Source organism: Mobula birostris, chromosome 32, assembly GCF_030028105.1.
Source record: "Mobula birostris isolate sMobBir1 chromosome 32, sMobBir1.hap1, whole genome shotgun sequence".
In the NCBI taxonomy this organism is placed as follows: Eukaryota; Metazoa; Chordata; class Chondrichthyes; order Myliobatiformes; family Myliobatidae; genus Mobula; species Mobula birostris.
The window spans coordinates 23,612,182-23,633,302 of NC_092401.1; the positions used below are offsets into that span (position 1 = coordinate 23,612,182).

The 21,121-nt window shown below is 43.3% G+C and overlaps 1 protein-coding gene across 1 annotated transcript in view; it reads right to left on the minus strand.

The window, feature by feature from the left end:
* The window catches only part of LOC140191186 (podocan-like protein 1), a 37,146-nt gene that overhangs the window by 9,286 nt on the left and 6,739 nt on the right, over window positions 1–21,121 (minus strand). Inside the window, exons 4-7 of the mRNA XM_072248344.1 lie at window positions 18,691–18,755; window positions 11,305–11,414; window positions 10,151–10,307; window positions 1,165–1,280 (exon numbers count right to left, since the gene is read on the minus strand). Coding sequence (XP_072104445.1) covers window positions 1,165–1,280; window positions 10,151–10,307; window positions 11,305–11,414; window positions 18,691–18,755 — 448 coding nt within the window. The remainder of the gene's footprint in view (window positions 1–1,164; window positions 1,281–10,150; window positions 10,308–11,304; window positions 11,415–18,690; window positions 18,756–21,121) is intronic.

A 21,121-nucleotide genomic window follows, 5' to 3' on the forward strand; every position in this document is an offset into this window, starting at 1 on the left:
CTATTTCAAAGATGCAGCCGGGGGGGGGGGGGGGGGGGGGGGGAAGAAACGTCTAGAAACAAAAGATACATTAGAGTCATATTGGTCTTGGATTGAGGCCCAAACATTCTCAATGAAAGTGGTTGTCCCCTGAACACACAGCGCCCTATACCTGTTGTGCTGCTAATAAATATTAATATCCAAAAATTACATTAGAGTCGAGAGAAAACTGAGAGATCACACGGAATTGGAGTTTGAAGTAACGGGCCACTTATTAAAAGCTGGTCCACCGCAGGAGACCAGAGGTTACCTGCCAACTACAGGAAAGATTAAAAGAGTGCGGAGACAATTTACAAGTGTGTTGCTGGGACTTGAGGAGCTGAGTTCCAAGGAGAGACTTTATTCACTCGAGCATAGGAGAATAAGGGGAGATGAGACAGAGGTATACAAAATTATGTGGGTATAGATAGGATAAGTGCAAGCAAGCTTTTTCCACTGAGATTGGGCGAGGCTAGAATGAGAGGTCATGGGTTAAGGGTTTAAGGGGAGCATTGGGGGAACCTCTTCACTGAGAGTAGTAAGAGTGGAACGAGCTGCCATCGGAAGTGGTGATTGATTTCAACATTTCAGAGAAGCTTTGATTAGTACTTGGATGGGAGGGGTTTTAATGGGTATGGTCCAGGTGCAGATCAATGGGACTAGACAGAAAATAGTTCAGCACAGACGAGATGAGCTGAGGGGCTTGATTCCGTGCTTTAGCACTCTAAAATCTATGACTCCAGATAGATTTGAACAAATTGCTAAAAACAGAAGCATGCTAAGTGAACGGAATGGACAGTCACTGTTTTGGGTAAGACCCCTCATCTAAATGTATCCAAATTGGCAGTCTAGCTGGAGGTTTGACAAGAAACATTGACTGTCCATTTCCCTCAACAGATGCTGCCCGATCCATTGAGTTCCTCCAGCATCTTGTGTGTTGCTCCAGTTTCCAACACCTGTGGCCTCGTGTGTCTCCAACACATTATGTGAGGCCACTTCTTTAAGCAAATACGAGTGGTGGTTGAGGTTCACTTCTAGAGGAACTGAAATCAAAGGCAGAGTGTTTGGTGCCTAAACAACCTCGGCTGGACCACACCTGGAACTTTTGGGCTGCAGATGAAGATTGTGTTAATCTGCATTGCTCACCTGAAGGTTTGTGCAGTTATACCTGCGTTAGAGAGACGGTTGTGTTGCAAGTAGAGTTCTCGAAGTTGCTCCAAGTTTCTGAAGGCACCTTTGGGGATCTTTATGATTTTGTTGTTCTGTTGCATGGAAATACAAAGAAAGCAAATCATTGGGGATTTGAGCACCCTCTGTCTCTTCGGTGCGTAAGCTTGGCGTCGTTGCTTCAGTATGGCCTGATGGATCACAGCTTCCACCCTCCTCCGAGCTGCATTTGCCAACTTGGACCGAGGCCCAAACTTTCTCAATGAAAGTGGTTGTCCACTGCACACACAGTACCTATACCTGCTGTGCCACTGTTAAATATATCAGGCTGAGACCCACTGCAGAGGCAGGGAATGGCTGGGCACGTGTTCAATATGCAGGACGAAGTACCCGCTTTGCTTCAAAGTACCGAACAAGTAGGCCATTCAGCCCTTGGTTCTGGCTCCACCATTCAATTAGCTGATGGCTGAAACCATCTCACAGCAACCCCATAATGTCTGAATGTCAAAATAATCTTTGTTTTTTCCCCTAAGTATGCTTAGCACAGCCCCCCTCCCTTACAGAGAATTCCAAATATTACTCTTTCATCTACTGTAGGTGCTGAATAGCTGGCCCCTTTCTTTGAGACTGTCTCCTGGCTCTAGGCACTGCAGCCAGGAGAAATATCTATGTCAAGCTCTGCCAGTTCTGTGGGTTTCAATGTGATCAATTCAAAATAAAATAAATTTGTTATAAAGTATGCATATGCCACCATATACTACCCCAAGACTCGTTTTCTTGCAGACATTCACAGTAGATACAAAGAAATACAATAAAATCAATGAAAAACTGCACAAAAAGATCATGAATAGCCAATGTGCAAAGGAAGATAATCTGTGCAAATACCAAAATAAGCAAATAACTTTGGGAAATAAATATCCAGATGGCACGATAGTGTGATTGTCAAGCAACACACATCAAAGTTGCTGGTGAACACAGCAGGCCAGGCAGCATCTGTAGGAAGAGGTACAGTCGACATTTCGGGCCGAGACCCTTTGTCGGACTAACTGAAAGAAGAGATAGTAGGAGGCTTACTATCTTACTCTTACTATCCTCTTTTACTATCTCTTCTTTTAGTTAGTCCTGACGAAGGATCTCGGCCCAAAGCGTCGACGGTACCTCTTCCTATAAATGCTGCCTGGCCTGCTGCGTTCACCAGCAGTTTTTATATGTGTTGCTTGAAATTCCAGCATCTGCAGATTTCCTGGTGTTAGTGTGATTGTCACAATGGTTTACGGTACAGGTGACCCAGGTTCAGTTCCCACCGCTGCCCCTAAGGAGTTTGTATGTTCCCCCCGTGGCTGCGTGGGTTTCCCCCCACGTTCCAAAGTCGTAGGTTAGTAGGTTAATTGGTCATTGTAAATCGTTCCATGATTAGGCTAGGATTAAACTGGGAGCTTGTGGTCAGCGTGATTCAAAGGGCCTATTCTGCTCTGTATCTCAATAAATTAAAATAAATAAATAATACAATTTTCTAACACTCAAGCGTGTTGAAGCCCAATCCACTTAATAGAGAAACATTCCGTCTGGTGAACCTTCATTGCACTTCCTCTACTGCAAGTAGATCTTTCCCTGCGTGGGGACAACAAATCTGTATGAAATAATTCAGGTAACCAGGACTCCATGTAATAGAAACATGTTGTCTCCACTCTTATTGCCACGGAACAGCTTCTTCCCCTTTGTCATGCAATTCCTAAATGGACATTGAACCCATGAACCCAGCCTCACGTTTTTTTTAATATATATTATTTCTGTTTTAGCATTATTTTATTCTGCTCTATATACATATATATGCTTATTGTAATTGAATTACTTGGTTAGTTATTTATTTTTTCTTTCTATATTATTATGCATTGCATTGATCTGCTGCTGCTAAGTTAACAAGTGTCATGACACATGCCAGTGGTAGAAAACCTGATGTTGATTCTGAGATAGCTGTGGAGGCCAACTCACTGGGTAATTTTATTTATTTAGAGATACAGTACAGAATAGGCCCTTCAACCACCAATTTAACCCTAACCTAACCATGGGACAATTCACAAAGACCAATTAGCCTACTAAATAGTCATAGTCATACTTTATTGATCCCGGGGGAAATTGGTTTTCGTTACAGTTGCACCATAAATAATTAAATAGTAATATGTAAATTATGCCAGGAAATAAGTCCAGGACCAGCCTATTGGCTCAGGGTGTCTGACCCTCCAAGTGAGGAGTTGTAAAGTTTGATGGCCACAGGCAGGAATGACTTCCTATGATGCTCTGTGTTGCATCTCGGTGGAATGAGTCTCTGGCTGAATGTACTCCTGTGCCCAACCAGTACATCATGTATGGATGGGAGACATTGTCCAAGATGGCATGCAACTTGGACAGCATCCTCTTTTCAGACACCACCGTCAGAGAGTCCAGTTCCATCCCACAACATCACTGGCCTTATGAATGAGTTTGTTGATTCTGTTGGTGTCTGCTACCCTCAGCCTGCTGCCCCAGCACACAACAGCAAACATGATCGCACTTCGTGAAACATGCTACATCTTTAGACTGTGGGAGGAAATCCATGCAATTCACGGAGGATGTCGAGACTCTTGTCAGAGGATGCCCTATTAAAGCAAAGGTGGTAGGTTCTTGATTAATAAGGATGTCAAAGGTTACAGGGAGAATGCAGGAGGATGGGGTTTGGAGGGATAATAAATCAGCCCTGATGGAATGGCGGACCAGATTCACTGGGCCAAGTGACCTAATCCTGCTCCTGTGCCTCATGATCTTTTGGAATTGGTTTATTATTGTCACATGTACTGAGGACACTTGAAAAGCTTGTCTGACATACCATTCAAACGGTTTAATTCATTACACAGTGCATCAAGATAGTACAAGGTAAATCAATAATAATAAAGCAAAATAAAACGTAACAACTAGAGAGCAAATGCTGTGCAGGTGAACAACAAGGTCCAAGATCAAAATGTGGAATGTGAAGTCAAGAATCTCATAACAGCAGGGTGGAAGCCATCTTTGAGTCTAATGGTACGTGCTTTCAGGCTTTTGATTATCGTACTCAAATCCTCTGGCAATAAAGCTCAACAGAACACTTGATATATCTGTCAGCAATTCATGAACAAGGTACCTATTTTCTTCAGAACACCAATACCTATCCATCTTTTGCCATTTGAAAGAAAAACTCCATCTTTCCATTTTCTCTTGCAAAGCAGATAACCTGATATTTTTTACATCCCACTTTTCACCTGGAACTGTCTGTAACTGCTCTGTGTGCTCTTTGCTTCCCTCGCTGGCTTTCAGTTTTGCATCTTCAGCAAACTAGATCACATGAAAACGTGGAAATGTCTGTTCCCTTCTTAAATCCCTGTTGAGTCAGCAGAATCCTAGTAATATTTTCCATTTGCACACAAGAGGTTCTGCAGATGCTGGAAATCTTGAGCAACACACAAAAAAACGCTGGAGGAACTCAGCAAGTCAAGCAGCATCTATGAAATGGAATAAACAGTCAACATTTTGGGCCATGACTGTTCATCAGGACTGGAAAGGAAGTGGGCTAATATAGATTGTTATCAGCCGTGCCTCCCACACCAATCCCTGCAGAACCCCACTAGTTGCAATTTCACAACTTCAACATGCCTTGTTTATTCCAATTTAGTCTTGTATCAATTAATTAATTCCTAATCTATGTCACTAGATTACCCTCATGTTGCAGCTACTGTATATATACATTTGTTTAGATCACACTTGGAGTTCACCCAGATGATTTCAGAATTAGAGGGTATGAGCTATAAGGAGAGGTTAGACAAAGTTAGGCTATTTTTCCCTGGAGTGTTGGAGGTTGAGAGGAGACCTGACAATTTTATAAAATTATGAGAGGTTTAAAGAGGGTAGACAATCAGAATCTTTTTCAGAATCAGAACCTGAGCGTGGCCTGATTGTGGCAGGAGGGGAGGCCATTAACTGACATGTCAGAATGGGAATGGGAAGTAGAATTGAAGTGGATGGCCACTGGGAACACTCACGCTCGGGTGGGAGGAGCAACACCTTATATTCCATAAGGTGAGCCACCAACCTGATGGCATGAATGTTGATTTCTCGAATTTCTGGTCATTGCCTCCCCCTTCACCATTCCCCATTACTTTTTCCCTCTCGCCCCTTATCTCCTTACCTGCCTATCACCTCCCTCTGGTGCTCCTACCCCTTCTCCAGCTCTTTATCTCTTTTACCAATTAACTTCCCAGCTCTTTACTTCACGCCCTCACCCTCTCCTGGTTTCACCTTTCATGTACCACCTTGTACATCTTCCTTCCCCACCCCCCCACCTTCTCACTCTGACCCTTTCCAGTCCTGACGAAGGGTCTTGGCCCGAAACATTGACCGTTTACTCTTTTCCATAGATGCTGCCTGGCCTGCTGAGTCCCTCCAGCATTTTGTATGTGTTGCTTTGGATTTCCAGCATTTGCAGATTTTCTCATGTTTGAAATACTAGAGGACATACATTTATGGTGAGAAGGGGAAACTTAAGGGAGATGTGCTGGGCAAGCCTTTTATTTTTATGTTGTGTGCTGTTGTGTGCTGGGGCAGCAGGCTGAGGGTAGCAGACACCAACAGAATCAACAAACTCATTCGTAAGGCCAGTGATGTTGTGGGGATGAAACTGGACTCTCTGACAGTGGTGTCTGAAAAGAGGATGCTGTCCAAGTTGCATGCCATCTTGGACAATGTCTCCCATCCACTACATAATGTAATGGTTGGGCGCAGGAGTACATTCAGCCAGAGACTCATTCCACCGAGATTCAACACAGAGCATCATAGGAAGTCATTCCTGCCTGTGGCCATCAAACTTTACATCTCCTCCCTTGGAGGGTCAGACACCCTGAGCTAATAGGCTGGACCTGGACTTATTTCCTGGCATAATTTACATATTACTATTTAATTATTTATGGTTTTATTACTATACATTACTTATGGTGCAACTGTAACAAAAACCAATTTCCCCCAGGATCAATAAAGTATGACTATGACTATGACTATGACTATGGTACCCAGAGAGTAGAACAAGTTGTCAGGGGTAGTGGTGGAAGCAGATATGATAAGAGGACTTTAGATGGCCATTGTGAATATTCAAGGAAAGAATGTAAATGGATAATGTACAAGCAGAAAATATTTACTCTGGCATCATATACACTGAGAGCAGACGTACAGCCAGGTGATCAGACTTTCTAAAGTGTGGGTGTGGGATGGCACGGTAAGCATTCTTGATGGTAGTGTAACAGTGGTCAAGTGTGTTTACTTCTCTGGTTCCAAAGGTGATACGTTGGTGGTAGTTAATCAGAGACTTCTTCAAGCTGGCCTGGTTGAAATCTCCCACAATGATCGGGAAGGCATCAAGGTGCGCTGTTTCATGCCTGTTGATTAGGAAGCTTAGCTTCTCCAGTACCAGCCTGAAGCTGGCCTGAGGTGGAATGTGCACCGCTACCGGGATGATGGCAGAAAACTCCCTCCACAGGTAAAAAGGGTGACATTCGACCGCTTGATGCTGCAGATCGGCTGAGCAAGACTGAGACCGCTGTGCCACTAATGTATAATTATAAAGTATACTCCACCTCCTCTGCTTTAAGAGACTGAGCTGCCCTTTCTTTACAGTAAATGGTGAAGCCACTGAGCTGCGACACTGCATCTAAAATGGCAGCTGCGGCACAACAGCTCGAAATCCTGACCCCGTGTCCACCAGTGGAAACAACTTTCCTGCCTCTATCGTATCTATCCCTTTCACTGAAGACTGGAGAAGATTACAGAGAGAGGGCAATATTACAGAGCAATTTATGAACAAGGATAATGATCTGAAAACTCAGGCATTACTCATTTGGGAGCCAGTGCAGATGAGCACTGGGTGAATGGAATGCAATGCAATGCAAATCAGAAGTCACCCCACCAAGTTTTGCTGGAGCAAGTTTAGAGAGTGTAGGAGAAGTATGGGAGAAGAGAGATGTCCGTGAGGGAAGCTGAAGGTGGTAAAAGATAGATGGGCTGCACCCACAACTCGCAGACACTCACAGCCCCATGATGCACCACAATTGTCCAATACTAGGTTCCAACTAAGGATAATATCTTGAACTACTTATTTACTCTGTAGCTGTACTCCTCCTCTATTTCAGGAGCTTTTCTATATATGCTATGTCCTGCTTTCCAGTATAATTTCCCTTCTCAATCTGTAAGGGAACCACATCAATTTACTTTATATACCTATAGAATTTACCGCAGTTTGTTTTGACGTTTCTTGCTGGTCAGCTCTCGTTTTCCACTTTCCCCTTTCCTTTTCAATGTCTTCGTTCTAAGCTGTGTTCTGAAATGTGCAAAATCCTCAAGTTTACTGTTATCTTTGGCAAAATTTTAGATTCTTTCATGGATCTGATAGCACCTTTAACTTCTTGGAAGCCATGACTGGTTTACTTTCACTGCTTTTTTAAAGGAATTATGACTGAACCATGCATTAATTGTTTTGATGAAGTTCTGATGAAGGGCCTCAGCTTGAAACATTGACTGTTCATTCCTCTCCATAGATGCTGCCTGACCTGCAGAGTTCCTCCATCATTTTGTGTATGTTGCTCTGGATTTCTAGCATCAGCAGAATCTCTTGTGTCTATTAATTCTCTAAATGTTAGTATCATACCTTATGATGTCACTTCTGATACTACCATAGCAAACTAAAGCTAGAGTCGTTAAGTAATACAGCATGGAAACCAGCCGTTCGGCACAATTCGTCCTTACCGACCTGAGCTGGTCCTATTTACTTTGTGTTTGTGCTGCGTCCCTCTAAACCTTACAAAGTTTGCTTTCTTCTGAGTTGAGGCCCTCGATTTCGGATTGAACGACATCATTTTCGGTCCTCATATACAAAGTTCTGACCTGCTGGTCCTCAATTCAAGATATTGAGCAAAGGCCAGTACCAGCTGGGATGTGGTTTGAAGGAAAATAATCCAGGATCCAAGACACATTCCTATCCTTGAAATGTAAGCAATGGTCAAAATTGAAACAGAACAGGTTATTAACTTCAACCAGCTATACCCACGTTCAGCAGTTGGTTCTTGTCTGATATACAAGATTTAAGATTCAGATTTATTTATCACGTGTACATCAAAACATACAGTGAAATGCGTTGTTCGTGGCCACCCATTGTGATTGGACAGCGCAGACTAGTTGTGCCAGAAGGGTCTGTTACTCTAAATAAAAATGCTGCCCTACATATGAAAATCTCCATAATTATTATTAAATTCAAAAGTACAATATTCATATGTATGCTTTCTTTCCTACAAATGGCAGAATTAGTGTCCTATCTCTCCAGTTTAAGTCATTTAATTATTAATTTTTAATTTGGAGATACACCATGGTAACAGGCCTAACAAGCCTGTACCACCCAATTACACCCATGTGACCAATCAGTCCACTAGCCTGAACATTGTTGGAATCTGGGAGGAAACCAGAGCACCTGGAAGAAACCTACACAGTCAAGGGGAGACCTTCATCAGAGTGCACACTAAGTATAGAAGTGAGGACGTTGTAGAGTATAGTGAGGCTGCATTTGGAATGTTATGCTCAGTTTTGATCACCTCGCTCATCCTGCTATAGGAAAGATGCCATTAGGCTAGAAAAAGTGTCGAGATTTACCAGGATATTGCCAGGACTTGATTGACTGAGTAATAGAGAGAGATTAAACAACTTGGTTCTTTTTTCAAGGACAGGTGATCTTATAGAGATGAATAAAATTATAACGGGCTTGGATAGGGTGAGTGGTCAGTCTTTATCCCAGGGTTGGGGAATCACAAATTAGAGGGCAATGGTTTAAGGGGAGAGGAGAGAAATTTAATAGGAACCCAAGGGACAACATTTTAACTCCATTGAAACTAATCTCTGCTCTATAGATTCCTCCTACAAATTTTGCTGCTTTAGTTAAGCAGCCAGTATGATCAAAAACCCCACACACCCCGGATATGCTGTCTTCTCCCCCCTCCCATTGGGCAGAAGATACAAAAGCCCAAAAGCACATACCGCCAGGCTCAAGGAGAGCTTCTACCTGGCTGTATTTGGACTCTTGAATGGAGCTCTTGATGGACTCTTAGCCTCACAAACTACCTTGTTACGATCTTGCACTTAATTGTTTACCTGCAGTGCATTTTTTCAGCAGTTTATATACTTTACTCTGTTATTGTTTTATCTTGTTCGATGCACTGTGTAAGGATTTGACCTGTATGAACAGTTCGCAAGGCCAGCTTTTCACTTTATCTTGGTACGTGTGACAATAATAAACCAATTCCAATACCAATGCTTTCCAAATTATGGGCAAAATCAGCTAATGGACGCCTGTAAAAGCAGAACCTGTTTATTACATAGGTTTGGCCAGAACTGGTCAATTCATTGCACGGAGCAGGGACAGCTTTGACATGGTGGGGCATGGTTGAAAGTAGAGTAATACAGGATTCGAAAGAACTTGGAAACATTCAGCCCTCGCCAAATTTCAAACAGACTGTGGGTATTAGTCAAAAATAAAACTGGGGAAATCAGAGGTTGATGGTCAGGGACATCTTCAGGCTTTGATGAGAGAAGATGTACCTGGGCTGGGAGGGAGAGTTGAGGCAGACGGGAGATGCCGTTAGATTTGGTAATTAGTTTGTTATTGTCAGTACTTGCGTGCCCTCAAGATCATTGCATACATAAATGCATTGAGGTAGTACAATATGAAAACAATACCAAGATATAGGATATAGTTTTGTAGTTACAGAGAAAGAAAGTGCGGTGTAGGCATACAAATAAAGTGCATGGACCACAACAAGGTAGATTGTGAGATCTATAGTCCTTCTTTGTCGTACAAGATTTTTGAGTACAGTAGTCCAACAATCTTGTAGCAGTGTCCTTGAGCTGGCATATTGGCACCTACCTGTAAATGCAGCTGGGCAAGCAGAGGTGGGAGGTTCTCGGGTACTTGTCTTAGCTTGTTGCTGGATAGAATTAAAGTAGTCACCATCTGCGAGCCATTGAACATGGCCTTGGGCAAGCCCGAGTTACTCAGCTTATTGTTGTGGAGATAGATAGACCTAGAGGGAGGGAGAGAGGGATGTGGTCACTTCACCCGCTGCTGTGAGAAATGCCAAGAATGAGTTCACTGTCATTAGCTGGAGGGTAGAGGTTTGTATACTGTAGTGGGACGATGGCTATCCTGCCTCCAAAACTACTGCGCAGGGTCGCAGAGGGTTGTAGCCAGCCAATTCCATCGTGGGCACAAGCCTCCCCACCATCAAGGACATCTTCAAGAGGCAGTGACGCAAGAAGGCATCAGCCATCTCTAAGAGCCCTCACCATCCGGGACATTATTACCATCAGGGAGGAGGTACAGGAGCCTGAAGACACACACTCTGCATTTTAGGAACAGCTTTTTCCCCTCCGCCATTAGATTTCTGGATGGTCCATGAACCCATGAATATTATCTTGTTATTACTTCTATTTGCACTAGTTACTTATTATGTAAAATTATAGTAATTTTATGTCTTTGCACTGCACTGCTACTGCAAAACATGAGTTTCATGTCAAAGAAGTGAAATAATAATAATTCTGATTCTAATTTCCTGTAATCAGTGAGGAAGTGAGGGTGGGAATAGGGAGGTATAAAAGCTGTAGATGATGGAATTCAATAGGAAAGGACAGTGGAGTACAGAATCAAATAAGGGTGATGGGGAAGGCAGAAGGGAACAGAGGAGAGTGGAGAATCTTGCATTCAAACATCTATAGAAAATATTTTACTATTAACAATTCAATTTAATCCCTTTACCTCATCGAATTATAACAGCACGGTGGAGGATATTCAGCCCATCAAATTGTACTAGCCCCCAGCAGAATAATCCCACTTTCCGTTCTTTCTGCAAATGTTGTCTCTCGAGTGACTTTGTCCAATCCAGATCATAGCTGCAACAGGATCCATATTACTAAGGAATGTTGTCGTTAGTGCGGGAGTGCACGGAGAAAATCTAATTGAGAAACTGGGCCAGGACGATGGGCTGAATGGCCTACTCCTACTGCAATTTCTCACATCTTTACCTGAGCCATGGCTTGTGGCTGAACGTGAGCACGGATACCTCCTTCAGATGGTTGGCAGCAAAGTCGACGATTTGCAAAGTGTTGGGTAGCCTCCTGGGTGTCACTGTCAGCTGAGGAATGACAGGGAAGATAAAACTGAATCACATCTCAAGGCTTCTAGGGAGATTTCCCAGACTGTTCATCTTGTCCCCTCCTGGAAGTGCTAACCTGGGACTCACTTGGATTCCCTGCTGCTTCGGCTTCATAACCCCTCCTGTAGCCCGAGTCTCTGGGACTTGCTCCTTTTACTAAACCTACAAACCCACCATCATGGACCCTCCAGTCAGCATGACTGAGTCCTTGACCATGCATGGGACAAACCGTTTTGTGGCATTACTGCCTAATAGCGAGATGATGGTCGCGTATTTGCACACAGTTGTTACCTTCCCATTTTCCCAAAGCCATACTGCCGCAATCTTTATGGAAACAGTATGTATGTAAACACTAGTATAGAAACGGTAATATCCAAGAGAAAAAAGCCTACAATAAGTGGTGGATGCAGCCCAGGCGTTCACAGGCAAGGCCCCCCAGTACTGAGTACATCTACACTGCCTTGAAAGAGAGCTCACATTTCACATTTTACTGTCTCATTTTCTAAATCTAAAATATGTTGAAGTAGGATTTTTTGAGCGAATCTACAAAACATTGGGCATCATGTAAAATCAAAAGAAAAATTCCAAAATCTGTCAACAGTTTACTAAAAGTTAAAAACCAAGATTGTGAGGCTGAAAAGGTATTCATCCCCTTTGTAATTACTACGTAACTTCCATCAGGTGCAACTCTCCTATTTTGTTGATGTAGAAATTTGGAGCATCACCTGCTTTCAATAAATTCATAAGAATGAATACCCCTTTCTCTCTGTAACTTCCAACCATATGGTAGATTTTCAACAGGCTAAACCCCAATGAAGACAAAAGAACTTTCAAGATATGTCAGGGAAATGAAGATAGAGAAGCGCCAATCTGGGGAGGGGTACAAGACCATCTCAAAGGCACGAACATACCTTGCATCTCAGTGCAGTCCATCGTGACAAAATTGGAAAAATATAAAACCACAGCCACACTGCCTAGGTCAGGCAGCCCCTCTAAACCTAATCACTGGAGAAGAATGTCACTTGTCAGAGAGGCTACTGTGATGCCACAGTCACTTTGAGTGAGCTGCGGATGTCGAGGCTGCAACTGGAGATGAAGTTCATGGCTCCACAATCTCTAAGCTCTTGAAGAAAAATAAGATATTTATGGAAAAGTGACAAGATAGAAGCCCTGGGTAAGAAAAAAACATATCCTTGCCCATAAAGACTTTGCAAAGCATCACTTTGAAGATATTGTAAAGAGGGGCAAGAAGATCTTGTGTCAAATAAGACTAAAGTGGAACTTTTTGACCTCAACTCTAAGCTGCACTTGTGGTTTAAATCTAATACTGTGCATCAGCCGGGTAATATCACCCTACTGTAAAGTATGGTGGAGGTAGCATCATGCTATGGGAAGCCTTTTGAGTAGCAGGGATTGGAAATCTGGTCAGAATTGATGAGAAGATGAATGCTGCAAAATACAGAGAGATATTGGATAAAAACCTGCCAGCCTCTGCCAGAAAGCTTAAACTGGGGAGGAAGTTCATCATTCAGCGGGATAATGGCCCAAAGTACACTGCCCGAGCAACCATTGAGTGGCTTCAAATGAAGAAAATTGATGCCTTTGAATGGCCCAGTCAGAGTCCTGAACTTAACCTGATTGAACATCTCTGGCAAAACCTCAAGATTGCTGTCCACCACTGCTTCCCAACTAACCTGGCACAGCTTGAGAAATTTATCAAGGAGGAATGACTGATCCTAAAAGACTATTGGCTGTAATAGCTGTGAGGGGCGGCTCAGCCAAGTATTGAGCAGAGGGATATGGGGAGGGGAACGTCGACTCAGACCATGAGAGGCCTCCATCAGGCATTTTCATGCCTTACAAGGCGCAGATTGGAAGTCTGTGTGGGGCGCCACTCCTCACACAGACTAGAGCAATGTGTGGTTAAGTGCCTTGCTCAAGGGCACAAACACGCTGCCACAGCTGAGGCTCGAGCTAGCAACCTTGAGGTAACTAGACGAACGCCTTAACCACTTGGCCACGTGCCCAACACCTTTGAACCCTTGAATACCTTTGAACATTTCAGGTTTTGAATTTTTAGTTTTTCATGCTTTACAATTTTTCCTGTTTTTGGGTTCCTTTGTGGGGGAGAAAAGAACATGTGATTTACGAATAAAAATTCTCAGCTAAATTGATCAAAATCCCTGGTTGTAATACTCATATGGGAACAAAGGGTTGGGGGCTGAATAATTTTTCAAGGCACTGTACAAGGAGCACTGCTACAAGAAGGCAGCATCCGTCATGAAGGACCAACACTCCCCCCCCAACCCCCATCCAGGCCAAGATCTCTTCTCACTGCTGCCATCGGGAAAGAGATACAGGAGCTTTAGGTGTCTTATCACCGAGTTCTGGAGTAGGTATTATCTTGCAAATATCAGGATCCTGAACCAGTGTGGATGACTTTACTCACCTCAACTCTGAAATGATTCCACAACCTATGGACCCACTTTCAAAGATTCTGCAACTACAACTAACTTTCTTTCTTTCTTTCTCTTTTTCTCTTTCTCTCTCTCTTTCCTTCTCACTCTCTCTCTCTCTCTCTCTTTCTCTCTCTTTCTTTCTTTCTTTCTTCCTTCCTAAATATTCATTTATTTGTATTCACACAGATTGTCTCTTATTGCTAATTAGTTACTTGTTATTCTTTGTGTGTATATTTTTATTGATTCTATTGTATTTCTTTGTTCTACCTTGAATGCCTGCAAAAATGAATCTCAAGATAGTATATAGTGACATAAATATACTTTGTTAATAAATTTACTTTGATCTTTACATCGCTCAAGATTATGGAGAATTTACATATAACAACATGGACTTCAATGAGGTTAATGGGTTTTGTTTCTGACTGAAAGGAAAATGTTGCTGAGAACTCTGCTGCTTTCTGCCAAATAGTCTACTAGTGTCATTTCCAGCCCTGAAGACTTGGGGAGCTCCTTCTTAATGTCTCTTCAGGAGCCAGTCCTGGTTAGAGAGGTGGTGAGGAAGGAGGAGCAGGGTGGAATGGATGCCAGGAGGAGCCAGTCCTTGGGGAGGAGAGGGAGAACTAGGAACTAAAAGTGAAATTGCTCTGCGGTACTGGGTTTGTGGAAAATGTGTTCAGAGCTAAGGGCTAATTAAACATTGTGTACTCACAATGGAGATGCAAAAGACTGCTGACGCTGGGCTCTGGAGTAACAAGCAAACTGCCTGAGAAACTCAGTGGGCTGAGCAGTATCTGGAAGGAAATGTACAGTCGACAATTTCGACTGTCATTTGGATTGTTCAGCTGGCTGAACTCCAGGTGTGTGTCAAGTTCCTGTCTCACACCAGACACGCTTTCGATTTCCTCCTGACCAAATGAAGGGTCTCAACCCAATACGTTGACTGTCCATTTCCCTCCACAGATGCTGAGTTCTTCTAGCATTTTTTTTTTGCATTATGTACTTACAGATCTTGTATCAGTAAGCTCCTGAACAGACAAATATGTGAAATCTCAGCACCAAAGCCTTATTTCGCTAGATAAAAGTTTCTTAAATAAACACCATGATCCTCATTCTGAATTGCTTGCAATTCATGTTATTGTTTCCACTAATGGCTCCAAAGCCAATGCTGGAGACAGACTTAATAAATGGCTCATAAAATCAAGGATGTAATCCACTGCTTAACTGTATCCAGATCTTTGCACAAAACAGTTAAGATCAGAGCTTATCCTGTTTTGCAAGAAGTGCACAGCAGGTCGATCTGGAAATTTCTGTTCCAGATTACGTCAATCCTCAGCTCGCACTTTGGAGTAATAAACATTTTACCCCGGATGGCTCTCCCTGTAGAGCGCTGAGGCGGTGACTTCACTTCTTCACGTAATCTGTTGCTCTTAGAATGCTTTGGTTTAATATTGTCTCATGGTCCATCAGCCAGTTCGTGTTGGAGGATCAGAGGTGGGGAGGGTCTGTAACTTTAAATTCCGAGGTGTTATTATTTTGAAGGACCTGTCCTGGACCCAGCATGTAAGTGCAATTACGAAGGAAGCACAGCAACATCTCTACTTCCTTAGAAGTTTGCAGAGATTCAGCATGTTATCTAAAACTTTGACAAACTTCTATAAATGTGTAATGGAGAACGTATTGACTGGCTGCATCACAGCCGCGTAATAGAACAAACCAATGTAATTGAATGGAAAATCTTACAAAAAATATTGATACGGCTGTGGTAAACCATATATATATGTTGTAACTGGGTTACCTGTCTGGACACACCCCTCTGCTGACTGCCTCTGTGGCTCCTCCCACAGAGCCCTGAATAAAGGCGATTGCGCCATTGCTCCTCCTCTCAGTCCAGGGGAAGATACTCAGCATGGTGGAGGTCACATTTTACTGCTAATAAAAGTCTTTCAGTATTTACTCTACTGCCAGTCTTTTGGAGTTATTGATGATGCATCAACGGCCCAGTCCATCTCAGGTAAATCCCTCTCCACCATTGAGCACACCTACACAAAACTCTGTTGCAGGAAAACAGCATCAGGAACCCCCACTAACCCAGGACATGCTCTCCTCTTGTTGCTGCCACCAGGAAGAAGGTACAGAAGCCTCAGGACTCACACCACCAGGTCCAGGAACAGTCATTACTCCTCAACCACTGGCTCTGAACAAAAGGGGATAACTTCACTCAACTTCACTTGCCCCATCATTGAAATGTTCCCACAGCCAATGGACTCATTTTCAAGGACTTTTCATCTCATGTTCTTGATATTTATTGCTTATTTTTTAATTATTATTATTATTTCTTCTTTTTGTATTCGCACTGTTTGTTGTCTTCTGCACTCTGGCTGAATCCACCAGTTGGGTGATCTTTCATTAATTCCGTTACGGTTATTATAATAGAGGTTTATTGAGTATGCCCCCAAGAAAATGAATCTCAGCATTGTATATGGTGACTTTGATAATAAAATTTACTTTGAACTTTGAAATCATTAAATTGCATTGAGGCAGAACAAGTTAAATGGCAAATGACTCCACAGCCTTCTGCCAAAGAGTTCTCCAATCCTGGCAAATTTTTATCCCTTAAGACAATTAGATATAGGAGCAGAACCCTGGCAAAATTTTATCCCTTAGGACAATTAAATATAGGAGCAGAATTAAGCCATTCAGTCTACTGAGTCTATTCCATCATTCCTTTATAGCTGATTTATTTTTCTTTTTAACTCCATTCCCTTGCTTTCTCCCTGTAACCTTTGATACCCTTACTAATCAAGAACCTATCAAACTCTGCTTTAAATACACCCAATGACTTTGCTTCCACAGCTGTCAGTGGCAATGAATCCCTCAGATTCACCACTCTCTTGATAAAGAAATTCCTCCTCATGTCTGTTCTAAATGGACATTCTTCTACTCTGAGACTGTGCCCTCTGGTCCTGCACCCTCTCACTACGGAAACATGCTCTCTATGTCCACTCTCTCTAGGACTTTCAATATTTGGTAAGTTTCAGCGAGATTCCCCCCTCATTCTTCTAAACTTCAGTGAGTAAAGGCCCAGAGCCATCACACACCTTTCATACCTTTTCATTCCTAAGGTCATTCTCATAAACATCCTCTGGGCCCCCTCTAATGCCAACACATCCTTTCTTAGGTACATGGTCTAAAACTACACAGTACACAATTGCAATCTGACCAATGCCTTATAAAGCCTCACCATTACATCCTTACTTTAATATACTAGTCCTCTAGAAATGAATGCTAACATTGAATTGCCCAGTTCACATCCCTTACCCAGTGTCCCTTGAGGGGCTTGACTGTTGGAGAATTGGCTGCTGTATTTCCTATATTAATAGACTGAGCTTTCAGCGTGTTTCAATGACAGTGATGTATTGGAGTAATGCTATTTTTTTCAGTTATGGTTACTTCTGTGTATTTTCCCCCTAATGTGGGCTGGGTGGGAAGGGCTGGGATTTAAGGAGCCCATGAGAATTCAAAGCCATCTCATAGAACAGAGAACATGGCAGCACAGTACAAGACCTTTGGTTCACACTGTTGTGCTGATCTTTTAACCTACTCTCTAAAATCAATGTAAACCTTCCCTCCTACATAACCCTCTATTTTTCTATCATCCACGTGTCTGTCTAAGAATTTTTTAATGTCCCTAACGTAGGTGCCTCTACCATCACCCTTGCCATTGTGATCCACGCACCCACCATTCTGTGTGTATTAACACTGCCTCTGATATCTGTCCATGCTTTCCTCCAATCAGTTTAAAATCATGGGCCCTTGCATTAACCATTCCTGCTTGGGAGAATATCTCTGGCTTTTGACTCGATCTATGCCTCTTATCATCTTGTACACTTCTATCAGGTCAGTTCTCATTCTCCAAAGGGGAAAAATCCTATTTCACTCAGCCTACCTTCACAGGATATGCTCTCCAGTCCAGGTAACATCCTAGTAAATCTCCCCAGCCTCCTCTCTGAAGCTTCCACACCTTTCATATAATGAGCTCGGCACAATATTCCAAATGTGGTCTAGAACGGGTTTTACAGAGCTGCAACATTACCTCACAGCTCTTGAACTCAATCCTCTGAATGCCAACATCCTAATTGCCTTCTTAACAACCCTATCAACTTGTGCAGAACCTTGAGGGATCAATGGATATGGATCCCTCTATGCCTCCACACTTCCAAAAATCCTGCCATTAACCCTGTCTTCTGCCTTCAAATTATTATTTCACAATTTTCCAGGTTTGTCTCCATCTGGTACTTCTGGTTCTAGAACAAGGGGTCACAGTTTGAGGATAAAGGGGAAGCCTTGTAGTACTGAGATGAGGAAAAACTTCTTCACACAGAGAGTGGTGAATCTGTGGAATTCTCTGCCACAGGAAACAGTTGAGGCCAGTTTGTTGGCTATATTTAAGAGGGAGTTGGATACGGCCCTTGTGGCTAAAGGGATCGGGGGTATGGAGAGAAGGCAGGTACAGGGCTCTGAGTTGGTTGATCAGCCATGATCATACTGAATGGCGGTGCAGGCTCGAAGGGCCAAATGGCCTACTCCTGCACCTATTTTCTATGTTTCTATGTTTCTCATCCCACTCTACATCCAGGCAATGTCCCACTGCAACCTAGAACAACCGTCCAAGCGATCCACAACTTCACCAAACTTCAATCATCTCCAGCCGACCCTGTGCACAACTCCTCCCCTCCTTTGATGAAGTCTGGCCTGTGCAGCCTATCACAGCAGTACAGGGAATGCCAGATGCTCACCTTATTATTGGACAAGTAGAGGTGCTCCAGTTCCCGCAGAAACTTGAAAGCCTTGTCTGGTAACCCTGTAAAAACAGTACATCTTGAAAAAGGAGCTGGAACAGAACATAACATTCCAGTGTTCTCTGTCATTGTTATGGAGTCATACAGCATGGAAACAGGACCTTTGCCCAAATGGTCTACGCTGACCAAGGTAGTCCCATTTGACCACATTTAGCCCATTTGTTCTAACCCTTTGCAATCCAATGTACCTGTCCAACTGTTTCTTAAAATTTGTTATTGTCCCTGCCTCAACCACTTCCTCTGGCAGCTCATTCAACACACAGACCACCCTCTGTGTGAAAAAAAAAGTTGCCTCTCAAAATTGAGCACCTTTGTTCCGTCCAATGCAGAAGGCAGTATCCCCTAGTGGTCACCCATTTCAATTCGGCTTCCCATTCCCATATCAACATGTCTGTCCATGGCCTCTTCTGCTCTGCCACAATGAGGCCAAATGCAGGTCGCAAGAGCAACAACTCATATTTCATCTCAGCAGCCTCCAACCTGAAGCATGAACATCGATTTCTCTGACATCTGATAACCAATTTCCCCTGCTCCCCCCCCCCACTTTGCCATGGGTCTTCCCCCATTTTGATGACCCTCTCATTCCTTCTCCTTCCACCACCCCTCTATGAACTGCCTAACACCTCCCTCTGGTTCATCACCTCCTTCCCTTTATTCCATTAACCTTTTCATCAGATTCCTCCTTCTTCAGCCTTTTACCGCTTCCACCTATCGCCCCCCAGCTTCTCACATCATCCACCTTACTCCTCACCCGGTCTCACCTACCACCTGCCAGCTTGTACTCTTCCCACCTTCTTATTCTGGCTTCTACCCACCTCCCTTTCAGTCCTGATGAAGGGTCTCAGCCCGAAACATTGACTGTTTATTTCCCTCCATATGTGCTGCCTGACCTGTTGAGTTCCTCCAGCATTTTGTGTGCGTTGTTCAGGATTTCCAGCACCTGTAGAATCCCTTGTGTCCTATTAAATCTTTCTCCTCTCACCTTAAAACAATGCCCTCTAGTTCTTGAATCCCCAACACTGGGAGAAAGACTGAGTGCATTCACTCTATCTCTGCCCTCATGATTTAACATACCTCTATAAGATCACCTCTCAGTCTCCTATGTTCTAAGGAATGAAGCCTCTCCATCCTCTCCCTATAACTCAGTCCCTCAAGTCCTGGCTTATGGGGTACGAACTTGATTCCATTCTTCCTGCCCAATCCCATTTCCTTAGATGCTCTGATTCATCACTCTCCTGATCGCAGCTTTGTCCTGCTCAGCACTGAAACATCCCGAGCTCTCCAGGGCAGAGGATTCCAATGATTCACAGCCTCCTGATGTACCCAGTGGCCACTATAGAGCTTTAAATCTGTGCCGCCACCTCAAGGATGAGATCAGCTCCACTGTGCACCAGAGTATAGGCACCACCAATTTCATCTGTCCTTTATTACTTGCAATTACAAAGAAAACACGTCAGCAGCAATATTTCATTAGGAGTTTAGGGAGATTTGGTATGTCTCCAAAGACTCCAGCAAATTTCTACAGCTGTACCGTAGAGAGCATTCGAACTGGTTGCATCACCACTTGGTATGGAGGGGCCACTGCACAGGATCACCAAATCCAGCGCAGGGTTGTAAACTCAGCCAGCTCCATCACAGGCCAAACCTCCCCACCATCAAAGACATTTTCGAAAAGTGATGCCTCAGAAAGGTGGCATCCATCATTAAGGACCCACACCACCCAGAACGTGCTCTCTTCTCTAACTACCACCGGGGAGGAGATACAGGAGCCTGAAGACACTTATTGTAATTTATATGCTTTTTATATATTGCTCTGCACCACTGTCACAAAACAATAAATTTCATGGCAGATGCCAATGTTAACAAAGCTGATTCTGGTTCAGTCTATGGTGGCTCTAGTCCAAGGGTGATAATCCTATGGCACGTGTCACCAAGACGGCACGCTCAAAAGTTTTGTGGGCCCGCAGCATGTAGCGCCATCCCTTGATTCCTTAAACCCCACCTATAATTAAATGACACATTATCCTTACAGCTAAATGAAGCAGCAAATGATTTTCTTTACAAACCTAGAGCAGTGGGATGTTTTCACAGGAACTGTCTCACACTGGCTTGGCGCCAGCTAGTGCTGAGGATATGGTAGCTGGTTTACAAACGGAAGCAATGTGTAGTGAGCAGAGGCTGTTGACAGGGCAAAATTGCAATTAGCATGATGAATTACAATGTAAAAGGTGGACAAAATCAGAAAAGGGTGAATACATGATCGAAGGTGTTGTATTCGAATGTGCGCAGTATACAGAATAAGGTAGATGAATTTGCAGCACATTTGCAGATTGGCAGGTATGATGTTGTAGGCATCACTGAATCATGG